At 40.1% G+C, this 18,435-nt stretch overlaps 1 protein-coding gene across 4 annotated transcripts in view; it reads right to left on the bottom strand.

The window, feature by feature from the left end:
• Window positions 1-1,988: 1,988 nt before the first annotated feature.
• Window positions 1,989-18,435, bottom strand: part of FGFR2 (fibroblast growth factor receptor 2) — a 64,301-nt gene continuing 47,854 nt past the window's right edge. For 2 of the 4 annotated variants that reach the window (XM_075257497.1, XM_075257500.1), the window contains 11 exons: window positions 18,194-18,341; window positions 15,831-16,030; window positions 13,362-13,513; window positions 11,388-11,509; window positions 8,705-8,815; window positions 8,100-8,290; window positions 7,656-7,778; window positions 7,007-7,077; window positions 6,122-6,259; window positions 2,770-2,875; window positions 1,989-2,689 (listed from right to left, as the gene is read on the bottom strand). In XM_075257497.1, coding sequence (XP_075113598.1) covers window positions 2,522-2,689; window positions 2,770-2,875; window positions 6,122-6,259; window positions 7,007-7,077; window positions 7,656-7,778; window positions 8,100-8,290; window positions 8,705-8,815; window positions 11,388-11,509; window positions 13,362-13,513; window positions 15,831-16,030; window positions 18,194-18,341 — 1,530 coding nt within the window. In that variant the 3' untranslated portion in view covers window positions 1,989-2,521. Of the gene's footprint in view, window positions 2,690-2,769; window positions 2,876-6,121; window positions 6,260-7,006; window positions 7,078-7,655; window positions 7,779-8,099; window positions 8,291-8,704; window positions 8,816-11,387; window positions 11,510-13,361; window positions 13,514-15,830; window positions 16,031-17,253; window positions 17,399-18,193; window positions 18,342-18,435 lie in introns of all 4 variants that reach the window. The other 2 variants (XM_075257499.1, XM_075257501.1) reach the window with 1 other exon arrangement.

Here is an 18,435-nt window from a genome sequence, read left to right as displayed (position 1 = left end):
AGTGGCACGAGATCATGTACCTGCAGTAACTGGGAGCCAGTTGCCACCACCTTTCCCAATTTCCATGTTATTGTTACTGAATGGCCCATAATGAAATACAGATCAAATGAATTGAAGTTTCTCATGCGGCAACCTGTGGTAAGGAGGAAGCCTGACACCAGGCGAAACGCGTCGAGGCGTTCGGCCCATAGGGTTTGACACTAGCAGCACGGACACGGCTTTAATATGACCACAGGTAATGGGATCTAACTGATATAGGGATTGTAACTTCTGAATGGTTTCTCCACTACTTAACATGTGTGGCGTTTTTGGATTTGTTTAGTATTAGTAAGGTGTTGGCATTTACACACACCTTAGTGTAGTCAATTGGTTACTCAAATCAAGCCATATTATAGTGGTTGAAACTTTTGACTGCATCTTTTGCCTGCATATGTTAGGAATATATCATGATTGCTTTACATATGTTTGGAGAACCCTCTGCATATGGCATCTGAATTTATGTCATTTAAAAAGATATTTATACATTCATTAGATGCCTTTTTGCAATATACTTACCTTATGTCATCCCGATTATTAACTTTTCTGTGTGTTCTGACTATTATATAGTATCCACTTTATATTTATAAGTCTGGTCCGTTGTTTGCGTTTTGGTATATATCCATGTAATTGCTATTGTTCCATCTACATCTGCTGATCACAATTAATTTTTAACAATTTTGATAAATAAAATATATGGAAAACTTTTTTATATACATTGGCTATTTGTGACTTTGTACGGTCCTTTATATGGTTGAACCTGTGGTAAGGAGACTGAACGTGGCTATAGCTGCATTCAGATATATCGTGTGGCACCACCCTAAAAGAAAAGATCACTTGACAAATGGGTTAGCCAACACAACTATATATATAAGTTTACTTTTGATGATTCCTTAGTCTTTGATGGCACCAAAAAGATCCAAGAATGAAAAAGAATTAAATGGACACTCATTAAAACATGTGCGTCATCAGCCTTTGTAAGAGGATGGGAGTCACAGCTATCGATCTAGCCATTTGCAAAAAAAATTTTGGAGGTTAAGGAACTTGCTCAAGCAGAACATGTTGAAAGACCCTTAAAACGAAGATGAAATTATCACATCGGCTTGTTCTCACGAGCAAAACAAGTTTTTTCATATGAACTTTATTTCATACATTTCTCAGAGAAGTGAGTTTGACAACAAAATTCTGACATCAGTAGCCTCACATGTGGTCTACGGTCCACCAACGGGCTTCCGTACCAGTGGAAAGGTCTTCATGACTTAAGGCTATGTACCCTCTGTACAGCATTGCTTACGTGTACATTAAAAAATGGTTGATTCATAAGAATGGATGATACAATTAATGTGTTATCACAGTCTAAAGGTCTAGTTTTCCTCCCATTTCCATTCACAGAAAAAAGTGGTAGAAATTCGGTAAAAACTAAAATCATAGAGTAGCAACGGGAACTGGTTATTTACAAACTCAACATATCCTTGGTCTTTTCCACCATTATTAACAAAGTACAATTTATTTGCATTGAAAAGAAACAAATAGACTTTTTTTTCTTTAAAGAAAGTTCCATTCCTTTCTATTTATAGCATAAATATCATATAAATCTTTTATTACAATAAGGCCTTTTATCTTTAGATCTCATAATATTCAGCATAGTTGGGTTGGGGTTTTTTTTTACGCCATATCAACCACTGGCACAAAGTCTTTAGATCTCTGAAAGGGTCTTAGAGCCTAAAAGGGAAATATAAAAAGCTGACCCTGTTTTACTTACATTTTTAGAACATCCACCCGTTGTTTTTAAGGGGGACAAATTTTGTTGTTCAATACTTAATAGAAAAAAAAATAAAAAAGAGGAATTCAGAATCCCAAAAAGCCATTCTGTGCTAGAAAGGAGTCTGGCCAAAAAAAAAATATATAAAAAAACCCAAAAAAAAACAACTAGGGACTCCTGACCAGCACAGAAGGCTTTCTTTGCTCTTTTTATTAGTTTTTTTAATCAATACAAAAAATAATTCATTGTAAATATAATATATATTTATATATTTATACATATTTTGAATATATTTACATTTATATCCAACAGCGAAAATGCTGCATATGTGCTCTGGTGAAGGATGGAAGGGACTAGGGGTGCTGGAATATATTTTCTCAGAATATTACAAAATTAACAAGAAAGGCAAGAAAATAAGTGTATCAGCCTTGAGTCTTTATTTAGCTGGCTTGGCCATGCCTGATGTAGCTTCCCGACGCGGACCAGGCACATTCGTCCTACCGTCTCTTTGCATTCATTATCCACTTGGCGGTTCACGCTTCTTACCAGCTGTTGCTTGCCCACAGACTTGCAAGTGAAAAACAGCGGGTTCTGCCCTGTGTTCTCTTATCCAAACACGTGTGTCCACTTTCACGGAAAGGTCCACATTCGTAGGCGTTCTGCAGAATAAGTCAGTGCTATTGGCAGTGCTCTTTAGAGCTTGACTGCAGAACGCAAGGTGCCTCATGTATTTACGGTGCCATTTGCATTTTGGAATTTGGGAAGGCAGGGTTCATGTGGCATGGGGTCAGGGGAAAAGACAGAATCATCACCAGATGAAGAAGCAGAACATGATGAGTCAGGAAAACTTGGAGAATATTGTTCCAAGGGGGCGCTGAGGTCGAGGTACTCCTGTAAAAGAGGTGAAGAGAATGAGATTAAGATACTGGATTCTTGAGATCAACACTAGCAAACATCTCCTTACTACTAACCTCATTGCTGGTTAACGTGAGTATTCGGTCCAAGTCTTCCACCAGCTGCTTGAAAGTAGGCCTATGTGAAGGGATGGCGTGCCAACAGTCTCTCATCATCATGTACCTGCAAAGTAAAGCGAGCAAGCACCATTGTGAGATTTGGGAGTCAGACACCACGCAGTCCACAAGGTTATAGTCTATACTCTTAGACCAATAAATTATTTGCATGTGCCATGGATGGCAATATATTAGGATAAGCTAATCATTGAGCCAACATGCTTTAGTAAAATGATATACAAGCAAGACAGATCTAACAGATGTAACTGTGGGTTCAGGCTTAACAACCGCCATTAATCAGGATGATTTACTAGAAGACGGACTGGCAGCCGAAGAGATAAAAAGAAACTTCTCTTAACCACATGGGGAAATGTTTAAGGACTTCTTGCCTGGATTTTCTATCCAACATGAAACTGAATACAAAAGTAATAGAGTCTATGTGTGTTATGTAGGCAGACATGTGTCTGAGACTCTACCAGCAAAGGCGGAGTGTAATCTAGAAGGCTCATAAAATTATCTTAGCACCGAAATGAAGTCTGCTTCCCCTTTCGCCAATAATGTCATAAAACAGGGCACAAAACAATACACATGTAAGAGTGTGACTTCTAAATTATAAGACCATGTATTATTGTGTATTCTGAGTGCTGAGGAATTAACCCATGTAGTCATGGTTCTGAGAACTACAACATATAGCCTTACAGCTAAATGTAACTATATACAGTCCTATGAAAAAGTTTGGGCACCCCTATTAATCTTAATCATTTTTAGTTCTAAATATTTTGGTGTTTGCAACAGCCATTTCAGTTTGATATATCTAATAACTGATGGACACAGTAATATTTCAGAATTGAAATGAGGTTTATTGTACTAACAGAAAATGCGCAATATGCATTAAACCAAAATTTGACCGGTGCAAAAATATGGGCACCTCAACAGAAAAGTGACATTAATATTTAGTACATCCTCCTTTTGCAAAGATAACAGCCTCTAGTCGCTTCCTGTAGCTTTTAATCAGTTCCTGGACCCTGGATGAAGGTATTTTGGACCATTTCTTTCTACAAAACAATTCAAGTTCAGTTAAGTTTGATGGTCGCCGAACATGGACAGCCCGCTCTCAAATGATCTGAAAACAAAGATTGTTCAACATAGTTGTTCAGGGGAAGGATACAAAACGTTGTCTCAGAGATTTAACCTGTCAGTTTCCACTGTGAGGAACATAGTAAGGAAATGGAAGACCACAGGGACAGTTCTTGTTAAGCCCAGAAGTGGCAGGCCAAGAAAAATATCAGAAAGGCAGAGAAGAAGAATGGTGAGAACAGTCAAGGACAATCCACAGACCACCTCCAAAGAGCTGCAGCATCATCTTGCTGCAGATGGTGTCACTGTGCATCGGTCAACTATACAGCGCACTGTGCACAAATAGAAGCTGTATGGGAGAGTGATGAGAAAGAAGCCGTTTCTGCACGTACGCCACAAATAGAGTTGCCTGAGGTATGAAAAAGCACATTTGGACAAGGCAGCTTCATTTTGGAAACAAAAATTGAGTTGTTTGGTTATAAAAAAAAGGCGTTATGCATGGCGTCCAAAAAGAAACAGCATTCCAAGAAAAACACATGCTACCCACTGTAAAATTTGGTGGAGGTTCCATCATGCTTTGGGGCTGTGTGGCCAATGCCGGCATCGGGAATCTTGTTAAAGTTGAGAGTCACATGGATTCCACTCAGTATCAGCAGATTCTTGAGAATAATGTTCAAGAATCAGTGACGAAGTTGAAGTTACGCCGGGGATGGATATTTCAGCAAGACAATGATCCAAAACACCGCTCCAAATCCTCAGGCATTCATGCAGAGGAACAATTACAATGTTCTGGAATGGCCATCCCAGTCCCCAGACCTGAATATCATTGAACATCTGTGGGATGATTTGAAGCGGGCTGTCCATGCTCGGCGACCATCTAACTTAACTGAACTTGAATTGTTTGTCCAAAATACCTTTATCCAGGATCCAGGAACTGATTAAAAGCTACAGGAAGCGACTAGAGGCTGTTATCTTTGCAAAAGGAGGATCTACTAAATATTAATGTCACTTTTCTGTTGAGGTGCCCATACTTTTGCACTGGTCAAATTTTGGTTTAATGCATATTGCACATTTTCTGTTAGTACAATAAACCTCATTTCAATCCTGAAATATTACTGTGTCCATCAGTTATTAGATATATCAAACTGAAATGGCTGTTGCAAATACCAAAATATTTAGAACTAAAAATGATTAAGATTAACAGGGGTGCCCAAACTTTTTCATAGGACTGTATTACGTTATCATTAGAGATGAGCGAACAGTAAAATGTTCGAGATTCAATATTCGTTTCGAGTAGCCCCTCAATGTTCGACTACTCGAATCGAATATCGAACCCTATTATAGTCTATGGGGGGAAAATGCTCGTTTCAGGGGTAGGCAACATTCGATCAAATTATACTTACCAAGTCCACGAGTGAGGGTCAGGCTGGATCCTCCAAGAAGTCTTCTCCGTGCAGCGTCCCCGCGGCATCTTCCGGCTCTGAATTCACTCTGCCAGGCATCGGGCCTGGGCAGAGCCGACTGCGCATGCCCACACTACAAGCGAGCATGCGCAGTCGGCTCTGCCGAGGCCCGATGCCTGGCAGAGTGAATTCAGAGCCGGAAGACGCCGCGGGGAAGCTGCACGGAGAAGACTTCTAAAGGTAGGAGAAGAACCAGCGTTGATTGGCCGACTGTATAGCATTCAGCCAATCAATGCTGGTTCTGCATCGAACTTTTCCATTCGAATAGCGAGTGGTACTTGATCGAGTACGAGTATTTTGAATGCTGTAGTATTCGATCAAATACCTACTCGATTGAATACTACTCGCTCATCTCTAGTTATCATTATTTAGTTAATAGAGGAGTTGACTACGACACGTTTTACTTTACTAGACCCTGTTAAAAATGGCACATAGGTTTTATAAGTGGCTATGTGTCCCTTCCCCTCCAAGAGAGATGGCACCTTGGATGCTTGGCACACAATCCATGACACATCCAAAGGCACCTGCTCTCGAATGAGGTCATTGGATGGAAAAGAAGAAGTAACCATTACTTCAGACTAGCATATTTTAAGTTATTACTTACATAAAAGGATCAACAAAAAAAAGTCAGATGCATTAATGGTGCCAAGAACCAGGTGTCAGACAGAGATATATTTTACCATAATTTGTCACCAACGTGCGTCACATGAAACAGGAACTTAATGATAAATTACTGAATCAAAAAACCCCTAGCCGTTTCTCATCACACTTACAGTTCATTGGTGCAATTGCCTGGCTTGTCCATGCGATGACCCTCTTTCAGTAGCTTGAAGAGTTCCTCAACAGGAATTCCAGGATATGGAGAACCTCCCAGGGTAAAAATTTCCCACATTAAAACACCAAATGACCAGCTATGGATAGAAGGAGAAGAAACTTCATTAAAACAAACATCGTTCATGATAATAATTACCTTTGGAAAAAGAAATTCCTTTATACCAGGGTCCATTTTACAAACGAATTTTAACCACTCAATGTACTTATTTTGTAGGGAACAGGGGCAAATATACTGGGTATCAAGCGTCTGTACAGTTGAGGTGCCTCATATCCTCTCAAAGGATATGAGGCACCTTATATTCTTTAATAAGGATATAAGAATTACAATTGAATTTTTGAAACTGAAAAGGCCGAGAATGGTGTAAAATCATAAAACCGGTCCAGGAGTAGTGAGGTATCTATGAGCAGATATTTCTTGAGTCCCCCACCAGTCTCTAGTCACAGGTTCCTCGACAGTAACTTGGCTAATTATGGCCTCTGATTGGCTGAGTGGTCAGAGTGATGAGGATGTAGAGACCACCAGGGAACCAAGAAATTTAGGAACAGGCATATCGGAGAGAAGAGTATGACTTGCTTTGTTATTTTCTGCAATTCTAAGACTTTTTTCCAAAAATTATTCATCCGGTAAAAATCACATAACTTGGTACTTCCAATCCAAAAATTCAAAATTTTACATTTTGAATTACAAATTATATTTTTTAATTTTTTATTATTCATGTTATTTCTTCCACAGTCTGTGACTGCTATTGATAACCACGAGGGAGTGAGACAACCATGGGTCTAGGTCTAGCAGATGGACAAGAGCTTATCTAGTCACTACTTACACATCACTCTGATGAGTGTAAACCCGATCAAAAAGTGCTTCTGGTGCCATCCATTTTACAGGAAGCCGGCCCTGGATAAAGAGAAGGAATACAATTTAATAACACCACAGAATACCAGTTATAAAAGGGCACAGGGCTGAGGAATAAGCCAATTTCAGATGTGATCTGACACACAACAGAAGCTACGTTCTGTATATTTTAAGCTTAGACTTTGTCCATTTCCGCAACTTTCATATCTGAAGCAGCACTGCAGTTATATACTAGATCTACGTGAGCCAACTGCTGAGGGGACCCCAAAAGAGTCATATGGAGCAGAAATGGGAATGCTTGGCCATAACATCATAACTCCGGACCACTGTTTGAACCATGCAGTCTGCGCCTTGATACCAATTGCTACCAAGACCCTAAGATAAGTCAATGGAATCCATTCTACCAGTCATGGCAGAAGGATAGATCTAAACTAATCTAAAAATAATCCTGTATCCAATCCACATAATATGGCCTCCTGCTACCTCTTGTACGTTTTGAGTGTTAGGTCTTAGGCATACTAGTCATGGCTAACTTAACAGCGGAGTGAACGAAGCCTAAAGTTCCACCTTTAGATAGAAGAACCCATGAAGAACCATTCTTACCGTCTTATAACACTTACATTTGTTGTTTTCTTATAATAATCTATATTGTTGACATCTCTGGCCAGACCAAAATCAGCAATCTTCATGACATTGCTCTCCGTAACCAGCACGTTCCTAGCAGCAAGATCCCGGTGAATACACTTTGGAAAAATTACCAAACATGGCAGAATTAGACATCAATACGCCACTCCTATCCGATCCTAAGATGGTGTCATTGTAACTAATAGAACATGTAAAGAGATGCGAATAAACCTTTTAGTATAAAATATCCTTTGTATCTAGTTCGGAGACACCACTCATTTATTATAGCAAGTGCAAAGATATATAGTTTGCTTAACAAGACAGATCTCAATTACACATTATTAAAGTAATAACCGTACTCTGCCAGCAGTCTTCTATTACAAAACTGAGGAGCCATGAAAAGAGAGTACGCCCAATGCAGTTATCTCCCTTTATTATACCTTCTGTGACGCCAAGTATTCCATGCCCCTGGCCAGCTGATAGGTGCAGGATACCAGGTCTTTGAAAGTCATCTGCTCTCCAGGTACCCTATTAATGTCGTATGAGTATTCCATCTCAACCGGTCGGCGGGCTCGGAGGTACTCTCGCAGGTTCCCTTTAGCAGCATATTCTACAATTACATACAAAGTACCTGCAAAGACATAGCGATGTTCAGTAAGGATGTTACATGTACACGCACACAACATTTCAAGTGCCATTTAAGCCGGGCGCAAGGTGCCTAATAACGGAGGAGCTCACTAACAAGTACCTACTGTGTACTTGAAAAGGGCAGACAGGCGCTAAACTCACCAATTACATTGTATGCTAATAACAGGACGGAGGTAAAACTGAAAGGCGCAGGAGTCACCATTGCTTTCCAAAAGCTACATGTATTTAGAGAGTTTACACCAGATGGTCATTAAAGGGTGCACTCCTTCTGTTATGTCCTGCAGGGCGTTCTTTCTCTTTCACCTAGTAGTGACCCGGCCTAAATAATGACCTGCAGCAGGTCCTTTCATTTACTACAGACAAAATTAAAGACCTTCTGTTGCTAAAAGCCACTTACCTCCTTGTGTGCATGCACCCAGCAAGTTTATGATGTTCTTATGCTTGCCAATCATCTTCATCATCTCCATCTCAGAGACCAGGTCTGTCAGGTCTTTCTCAGTAGCATCATCTATACGGGATAATATAGGTATGTAAGTATACATATACTTTTAATATTTCTATATGTCATATATTATATATATAGTTGTATCATCTTGTAGATGAAAGCTTTTTTAATATCACCTTTACCTATGCTCTAGAAGTAAATGCATACTATGATTTGATATCCAAAATGCAGATGACTGTATATAATATGCCTTTTAAAGAAGATCTGTCACCATGTAAAAATGACTAAATACCAACCTCATTTGATTCTTGCTGTTCCCCTGAACAATTTGGTGGGTTTTTTTTTTTTGAAAATACGTCCACCCATAAAAGATATGGCCCCTGGAAGATTCTATATAAACTAGCTGTGATTCTCCAAGTGGGCGGTAACCTTATGTATTTATCTAATAAAAGATCCCGCCCACATAGAGAATCACAGCTACTTTATAACTTTATATAGAATCTTCCAGGGGCCATATCTTTTGAATGGGTGGATGGATTTTAAAAATAAAAACACCAAATTGTTCAGGCAAATGCCAAGAATGAAAATGGTCTTCAGTATTTTCTACTTAGTGACAAGTCTTCTTCAATAACTTGTGAGTATAAAGGCGCCTGCATGTGTAAGAACAAAGTCGAAAAAGCCTGCAAATTGGAGGGTCTTAATTGTATGGGGGTACTGTCTTTACCCCAGTGGCACATAGAAGCTATTTGGGACCACTTCCAATGCCTGTACTATACACAGCAAAGAGTGGGAAGCATTTGATCCAGTTCCGTAACTCAGCTCCCACTGAAGTTAAAGGGAGCTGAACTGCAGGGAAATTCCTGGCCAACCTCTTTTTAGGTGCTGTCCACAAAGGATCATTTTCCCATCCGGTCAGAGCTCTGGTATTTTTAATGTAAGAGTGGCCACTTCCAACCTCTACCTGGGGTTATGCATCTCTGCCATTTCTATATTGAAGCAAATGTTGCAAAGTTTTAGGGTGCATTGACACAGAGTAACGTGCCACGTGACCTGGCACGTATACGCCGTGTGAAATTTTGAGCGCCTGGATCGTATACGCCGCGTTATTTTGTGGCCGTGATTTTGCGGCCGCAAAATCACGGCCACAAAATAACACGGCGTATACGAGACAAACTCCCATTGAAATCAATGGGACCGTATACGGCGCTCAAAATCTCACACGGCGTATACGTGCCAAGTCACGCGGCACGTTACTCTATGTGAATGCACCCTTACACGTGGCATTTAATGTTTAGTGCATGATCTACCTGAATAACACATTTATTAAGAAGTTTTTGGCATAAGTGTCACCAAAAATTGTTGAAAAACATAATTTTGCACTTCACTTGCCAAAATTTTAAACCTATGTGAAAAGTGGGTGCAATTTACTAGAAGCAGTTTTTAGTAGTAAATCTAGAAAATACTTCAAATTTGGGCAAAAAATTACATCTACTCATTTCAGATGTAGATTCCAAAATGCATCAAATATATGTATAGCTTTTTAATAAAGTTGGCACAATTCACTCCATAAAATGCCATCTTATCACTGGTGTGCCAACGGCAAACATCTATCAATACATGTGCACATTTTTGGTGAATTTTACTCCATAAGGGTCCATTCACATGGAGTAACGTGCCGTGTGATGTGGGACGTATACGGCATGTGAGACTTTGTGCGCCGTAAAAGCTCCCATTGATTTCAATGGGAGCCTGGATCGTATTACGCGGCATATACGCATATACGATCCAGGCTCCCATTGAAATCAATGGGAGCTTTTACGGCGTTCAAAGTCTCACACGCCGTATACATGCCACATCACGCGGCACGTTACATCGTGTGAACTTACCCTTATAGTGGATTACCTGTTGTATTCAGGGGTGTAGCTATGGGACTGCAGCAGTAGCAGTTGCTACCAGGCCTTGGACCCTGAGGGGGCCTCAAAGATCCCTCTCCCACATGAAATATACTACTATTCTAAATGGTACAAGGTGGGTAGGTTTCCCATTTCACAATTTGCAATGGAGCCCAGAAGGTTCACGTTACGCCTCTGGCTGTGGGGCATATTTGTCAACTATTTCCATAATTTGGAGCCATTTTCCCCCATGTATGTCAGTTTGTAAAAGTAGAGTCAAAGTGGGTACTATTTGGCCACAATTGAAAAACATAACTTTTTGAAATTCCAAAAAATGGTCAAAAATGTGTTCTAAACTTTCACTTATGAGGCCCCACCGTGTCAGATTTTATGTGATGTAGATAAGAGTCCATTCAGCTAGGTAGTAAACTTTTAAAAGGTTTGAGGAGGGACAGGGCAAAAAAAAAATAAATAAAAATCACTTTCAGACAGGATTTAATGGAAAAAAGGCATTCACTGGACTCGGGGATCACACGTAGGCATGTTGGCATAAAGGATTGCATAATTGAAAGGAGAGAGGCTGTAAATAACACGTCTTTCCATAGCTGCTGTCTTTAACTCACAGAGAGGGGCAGCAATACTGTCAGAGGTGCTGATTTATCTGTAGGGTCAGGAATGTGACCTGGTATCCCCCACTGAGAGGGGAAAGAAAAGAAAAAAACGCATCACCCCCTCCCTTTTACCTTTCAGCATCTTCACAGCAACAGTCACAGATTCCTTGGGCCGGTCTTTGTCAATCCCAAGAGCCTCAGCCATGACTACTTGGCCAAAACAGCCCTCACCAAGGGGTTTACCCAACGTCAGTCTAAAAAGTAGAGGAGAAAAATTGTAATACATTTAGGTGTGGTGATAAAATATCCCAAAAAAGCAATCGAAATTGATAGAATATCTAAAATCTGTAATATCGGTAAGATAAAAAATGTTTCTTAAAAGATTTCCAAAATATCATTAACTATTTTATCCAAGAACTTCAAAATGTCATCCGTGGCAATGTAAGAGGGGCAAAAAATTATTAGGTCAATGATATTGATGCTGTACTGTATTGTAGGTATCGATGTGTGTTTTATAGAGATTTAAAGAGGATTTTTGGTACCCTTATTATTTATCAAAAAGTTGCAGTAACCTTTCAAATCTTCATAGTTCTTGGCCATCTTCTAGTCTTTCATTATGCTACTAAAGAGATGACGACTTGTCACATCAATATATGACCAAACCAGAACACTCACTGGTGGTGGGGGCGACAACACCATTTTGGATAGTCATATGCAAAGAGGACACATCATCGTTTCAATAGCATAAAAAACATGAAAAATTAAAAAAAAGTCACCAGGGAACCATCTCCAAGGCATTTGAAAAGATAATTATTTTTCTCATTTAAATCCATATTTAATTTGCTTGAAAGGGACACAAATTTTTATTTATTTTTTTTCCCTTTACCCCATCATTAATGTCCTTGGAGTGTAGGAGGAAACCCACACAAACATGGGGAGAAAATACAGTAGAAACTCCTTGGAGATGTTGTCCTTGGTTGGATTCGAACCCAGTACCCCAGCACTGCAAGGCCGTGCCGCCACGGGGACACAAAAAATCCAGTGTCCCAAATTGTCCGGTCATACAAGCCCTCACTAAATAATGAGAAGTACACACCCTGGCTTCACTGAAGAACTGCACAGGTACTGGCAGCACCAGAGAGGAGTCCGAAAAGACATATCCAACTCATCTCTAGATAATTGTAAAGGTCACCAATGGCTTTAAAACAGGGTGATTTGGGACACTAAATACCAGTCCATAAGGGCGTGTGGAAGGCTTTCTTTAAATACTTTTATGGGGCTGAAACAGCATAAAGGGAGTCTGACAACAGTAAATTTGTTATAAATCTAATTCCAGTAACTTGTAAAGTTGATTCTACAGTTTCCAGATATGCCTCTACCATTCAGCTTTGTAGCCCCATTCTCATGTAAATGTTTTAGCCCTATGCAAATGAGGGAGCAGGGCTTTTCCTGGGAATTTAGAGCTGAGGCTGAAGCCAGGACAATAAAATGGTTTATTTACTTGATTGGGGCTCCGAAGCTGAATAACAGACATATTTGGAAAATGTAGAATTTTATCCCCAAGGTACTGGGATTAAGTTTATAAGCAGTGCTGATAATTCTCCATACAAGATTTAAAGAAAGTCTAAGAGTTTGTTCACACGGCGGAAAATGAAGAGGAAATTCCTCTTCATTTTCCGGCGCTGGTATTCTCGTGCGGGCTAGCCGATGCAGTATAAATGGGCCTAATCAGGAGGATGTCTTGAGCCACAGACCCCATGGCTGAATCCGCTGCGGAATCCGCAGCAAGATCGAGCAGGACGCTTCTTTTTTCCACGTCATGCTGCGATCTCTGCCTCCTATTGAAAACAATGGGAGGCGGATTCTGGGAGAAATCTGCTCCAGATTCAGGAGCAAAATCCGCCCCCAAATCCGTGGAAAATTCCTCTGTGTGAACACACCCTAATATTTATATATGGCAAAACCACCATCAATATGGCTGTCAAAAAATAATATTTAAAAAAAATTATAAAATAAAAAATAAAGAACAAGTTACAAAGTCGGCAAAAAAAAAATAAAAAAAATCAACCTGCAGGAAGAAAACAAAGACTATGGTGTAAAACATACTTGTCTCTTGGGAATTCCCACTTGGGATCTTGAGGAAGTTCATACTCCGACACGTTTGGTAGAAGCACAGTGTCCGCACTGGACAGGAGCCGCGTTGTGATCCTCACCAGTGGAGTTGTAGAACTCATAGAAGAGCTGGAATCTGCCGACACCTGCAAGTAGAAATATGTCTGTGATAGGTGTCCTATGACAACAGAACAAAGGGTAATCTCAAGGCAGCCGTCCATGTGCAAACTAAACTTTAGAGAGTAGATGTGTGTAACAAGGGGGAGACGATAGGTTTCTTAAATGAATGTATGCCCCCCCCCCCAAAAAAAAAAAAAAAAAATAGTTCCCATAATGCAAAGTGGTTGTTAGAATATGTAAAGGCGTATTCTCACGGTGGTTGTTCAGATATTTTATTGGTTGACAGTCATCAAGACCCTGACCAAATCGCAGGGTTTCTCTATGATGTTCCTGGTCAACTGCTGTGCTGTCACGTTCCTTGATGTTCATCTCAGGTTGAAGACCCTCACCAATAACAGTGTTATGATATATTCTACAGATATGTAATAACCTAACAGATTAATTTTTCAGTTTTTGTCTCGTGTACAATGTTTTTTATCTTTTCATTTGTTGCACCATCACTATTGCTCCCATTTCTCCCATCTTCGTGAAGGTCATGGAATAATTGTTTGGGTTTTCAATGTATTATATTATAGTGTCTTGTCATTTCTTTGCTGTCTGCTTGGTGTAACCGGTGTGTGTTACATGTGGTATTTTCCAACTCATATCAAGATTACCTGTTACAGCTGCCCTTTAAAGAAAAAAAATACCATTTGGATGATGGAAAATTAGTTCAGAGGGATATCTGAAACCAAAGTTCTGCAGTTATGCTGCACATTACAACATTCCTTATGCAAGAAGGGCAACTTCAACTTTGACCGCACTTAGAGGGGTTGTCCAGACCCATCACGTTTTTTTTTAAGCGAAAACTTACCAAAGTGAAAAATAATAAACTGATTTATACTTGCCTTGCATATCTCCTATCGCCAGTTCCCAGGTCTCTTGGCTTCCAATCATTACGATTTGATATGGACATGTGATCACTGCAGCCCAACACTGAAGTCAATGCTGCAGCGATCACACGTATGTGTCTATATAACATTGCTGGAGGTTAGTATACAGAAACAGTGGCACTAAAGCTGCAACATAGAAGGATATCAATGGGATATCACTAAAGTGAGTGTTACAGAGTTTGCTACGTTGTAACTTTTGCTAAAAAGTAGGAAGGGGCTTGACAATGCATTTAATGTTATCCAGGAAGACATGCAGCAGGGCGAAAAACGTGGCTGGAAATGGAACTTCATATTGCCCAAAACTGTCCATTAGGCTTCTGTGGTTGGGACATTCATAGTATTCAGAAGGTATAAGAGGTCCATCTCAGTCAAATGTAAGGAATTACTTTCTATTGGTTCATTTGCACAAGGGAAAGTTCATCTACCCACCATGACGGGATTACTGGGCATGACCATAATACCAGTGTGTCAGGCCCATCTAAACACATCCTGCCGATATGGGAGTAAAAGTTATTTGCCATGTGTTGCATAACATTATAGGAACAGAATTCTAAAAATGTATTAAAATCATTAAGTACAAAAATCGCTAAATAATAAACAGAGATGAGTGAACACTGTTCGGATCAGCCGTTCCGAACAGCACGCTCCCATAGAAATGAATGGAAGCACCTGGCACGTAAACTTTGCCGACGGCTGGTCGCCATGCCAGGTGCTTCCATTTGCATTTGTTGAATCATCTAGGATCCATGCCACCCTGAAGAGATTAGGGTACTATTCATATATGTCCTATCTCTAAATTATTATTGCCCGTCCTCGTAATGATAATTCTAATAATAATAGGGGCATTGCCTTTTATAGTGTTGCACCTTTCTAGAGTAAGGTGCCCCTGGCAGGGGTATCAGAATATTCCTCACTGTCATTGATAGAGTTTCTCAATGGAAAAGTATATATACAGCAGGAAATGTATTTCACTAGTTATTCCCTTTGGTGTAAGGGACGTGCTCTAAGCTCCCTACTACCCTGTTTCCCACTACATATAGCGTTATCAGTCATAAGTACAGTGTTCAACTGACTACACATACAAGGCAAAATATACTTGGTGGCTCTCCCTTATGACTGCGTAGTCACCCCATCGTCCCAGCCCTGGGTGCCCCAATATTAACCTTGTATGCACTATGGACTAAAGGTAGAAGGACTGAATATGTTGCATTGATATAATTTTTAGCCAGTTAGGTAAAATAAGAGAAAATTTGGAAACGTAATTCAATTGGTGACTCTACATAACAATACAAGACGCCCTGTGTAATGGAGATCTAGAAAAGTGAATGGACACTACGTCTTATGTAACTGCACATGGTGGCTGCTGGTCGGCGCATAAGGTTTTTTGAACTCTTTATCTACTTTCTGTTACCTGGCGGTGTAGAGGAATTCGCTTGCTGAGTTTATGGACTACAGGAGGCCCAATCAAAGTCTTCTTCTTCTTGGCTCCATTGAGATAGTGGAATATAAGGCAAATTGCAATAAAGCCAAGGATAAAAAAGGTTCCCCCAATGTATATTCCAATTTCCATGTAGTACGGCAAAGAGCTGACCTCCTCGGTAGGTTCTATACCTGCAAAATGATGTAGGGTGGGCAAGTGAGCTACGGTAGGCAAGGGAGCTCAAATAGTCAATACTCACCATTATAAAGACTCAGACGCACCAACATTCAACACCTAATCTCAAACAGAGTAACGAATTAAGACTGACTAATGAAAAAAAATCCCAAAAACTAACTTTAATTTCCCTTAAGAAATAACCAAAGTATCTCAAGCTAAGCAAATATTTCCCATTCTGAAGCACAGTGCAGACCACAAACACTACAAGCACAGCATGAACACCTGATCTCTGCATCCGGAAACCTAGACATTAAGCGATGGCTGTTTTGTGAGCACAGTGCATTCACGCATTGCTACTTCTGGCAAAGAGGATGCCCAACAGCGGGCAACACAAGATGGTGACTCATTATACCTTGACCTGATTTGACATCAGCCTATGGTTTCGACAGGAAAGCAACTAGATCATGAACCTATGAAAGACTCCGGAATTCTGAACTAAACGGGGTACATTTAAGTATTTAATCCTAGGTTTACTCAATTAAAAACAGCTAAAAATATATATATTAAAATTATCATGGAAATTATGGCCCTATCTGATCATAGGAACTGACTACAAATCACACAGTTTTACTCACACATTCCTCCACATCACAGACTTCGTCCGGCAGACGATCAGAAGGTAACTAGCGTTGTAATGGGGGACATTACCTTTCTATTTCAAGTAGCTGTCTGTCCCCCAAAGTAAAATAGCAGCAGGAAAAGAAAAAAAGAAAAAAAAAAACAGAATGAAAAGTCTTAAGAGACTGGACAGTAAGAAAAGGGAGAGACCTGTACACCAGAGATGTTTTGGCCATTGTGGATCAAACCCTTTCTTAGCTAAAGGGGTTAAAACACAACAGTCAGAAAACATCTTGCCCCCAACTGCATAAAGAGACCATGCTATGCAATTTAGGGACTAGTAGAGTAGATGCAGAGGTTAACCTTGTAACATGGCTCCATAGTCACTCCCAACTTTAGTGATAAAAGTTCTATTTTAGAAGGGTTTATCTCCAACACAAGATGGAGACTCATTACACCTTTTCGACAGGATTTCGACAGGATCACAAAGAATATAATATGTATAACTAATTTTTTTCTTGGACGATTTATATTGGTTCCCTTGGACAGGAGCTATGTTCAAGGCTCACCCCAGCAACTAAAGAGTGAAGGACAGAAACCCAAGACAGTAGGATAATACCTGGCAGAACCGTCAACCAGGCAGAGTGTTGAGAAATCCCAATGGAATTTCCAGCTATACAAGTATATTCCCCAGCATCCTCAAAAGATACATTTCTGACATACAAGACTTCTATCTCTTCATCTGTAATGTTAACACCGGCAGCCTGGAAGAGAAGGATGGCAAAAAAAAGAAAAGAAAAGCAATGCCCCATGAGAAAAGGAAACACGTGGAAAATGCTCAGGAGATGTCTCAAGCCATGGAGTGGTACGTCAGCCTTTGAGGCTCTCCCTTACTTTCCACAGAGACCTTCTCCAAAAGACCCAACACACCAAGAGCCACCATGAAAACATTATGAAACATATACTGCAGATTATTGCGCATTGCCCTTCACCAGGAATTACCACCATTTATGCATGCAACGCAATCATAGAACATGGAAAAAATCTGACCCACGAATAAGGATTTCATATTTTAGTAGAGGTTAAGGGTTAAAAGTACTTTACTATTACAGACTGGCTTGAGTCTTATCCACAAGCATACAAATGTAGCTGGATGTTCAGCTCGGAAGACATATCTCCAGGACATGTATGGAGTCCATGAGAAGTGGACTCGGCCAACATTCATGATAGGACAACCTATTATTTTAACGGGGACCAATGACCTCCGTGATGGAAGGTCTATGTTCTTGGTAAATTAATAGGTTGCACTTTTCTGAATGTGAGTGAATGTCAAAGAAGAAAAACAAGGAGGAATGGGTAACAAAAGTGGAATTAATGCGGGGTATAAAAATGTTAGAGGAAAGTAGAAGATTATTTTGTGAAATCCTTTATCTCGATGGGTATTTTTCCATGGCCGCAGTTGAGTACGGCATGACACCAGATTTATTTGTCAAACGCCACCTTCGCCAAAAGCACCAAGAGCCCATTTGCAGCCCGTGTGCATCGGCAGGAGACGTTACCTGGTTCTTTCTTCACCACTGTGAGCCAGGCTGACTTGTTGGCCTCTCCAATATAATTGGAGACTGTACAAATATATTCGCCAGCATCTGCTTCTGTCACATTGTACAGATTCAGCACCTCAGCACTGGAACTGTTTATTCCTGAGTGCTAAACACGTTCAGGTGACACAGGAAGAAAAACATAGAGCTGTTGACTATAGGGTGCGGTACCGATGTCATACATTTTATAGAGTGATATGCAA

The sequence above is a fragment of the Leptodactylus fuscus genome, chromosome 10 (genome assembly GCF_031893055.1).
Source record: "Leptodactylus fuscus isolate aLepFus1 chromosome 10, aLepFus1.hap2, whole genome shotgun sequence".
Lineage (NCBI taxonomy): Eukaryota > Metazoa > Chordata > Amphibia > Anura > Leptodactylidae > Leptodactylus > Leptodactylus fuscus.
Note: the sequence above shows the minus strand (reverse complement) of the source record. Positions and strands in the feature narration are given on the sequence as shown.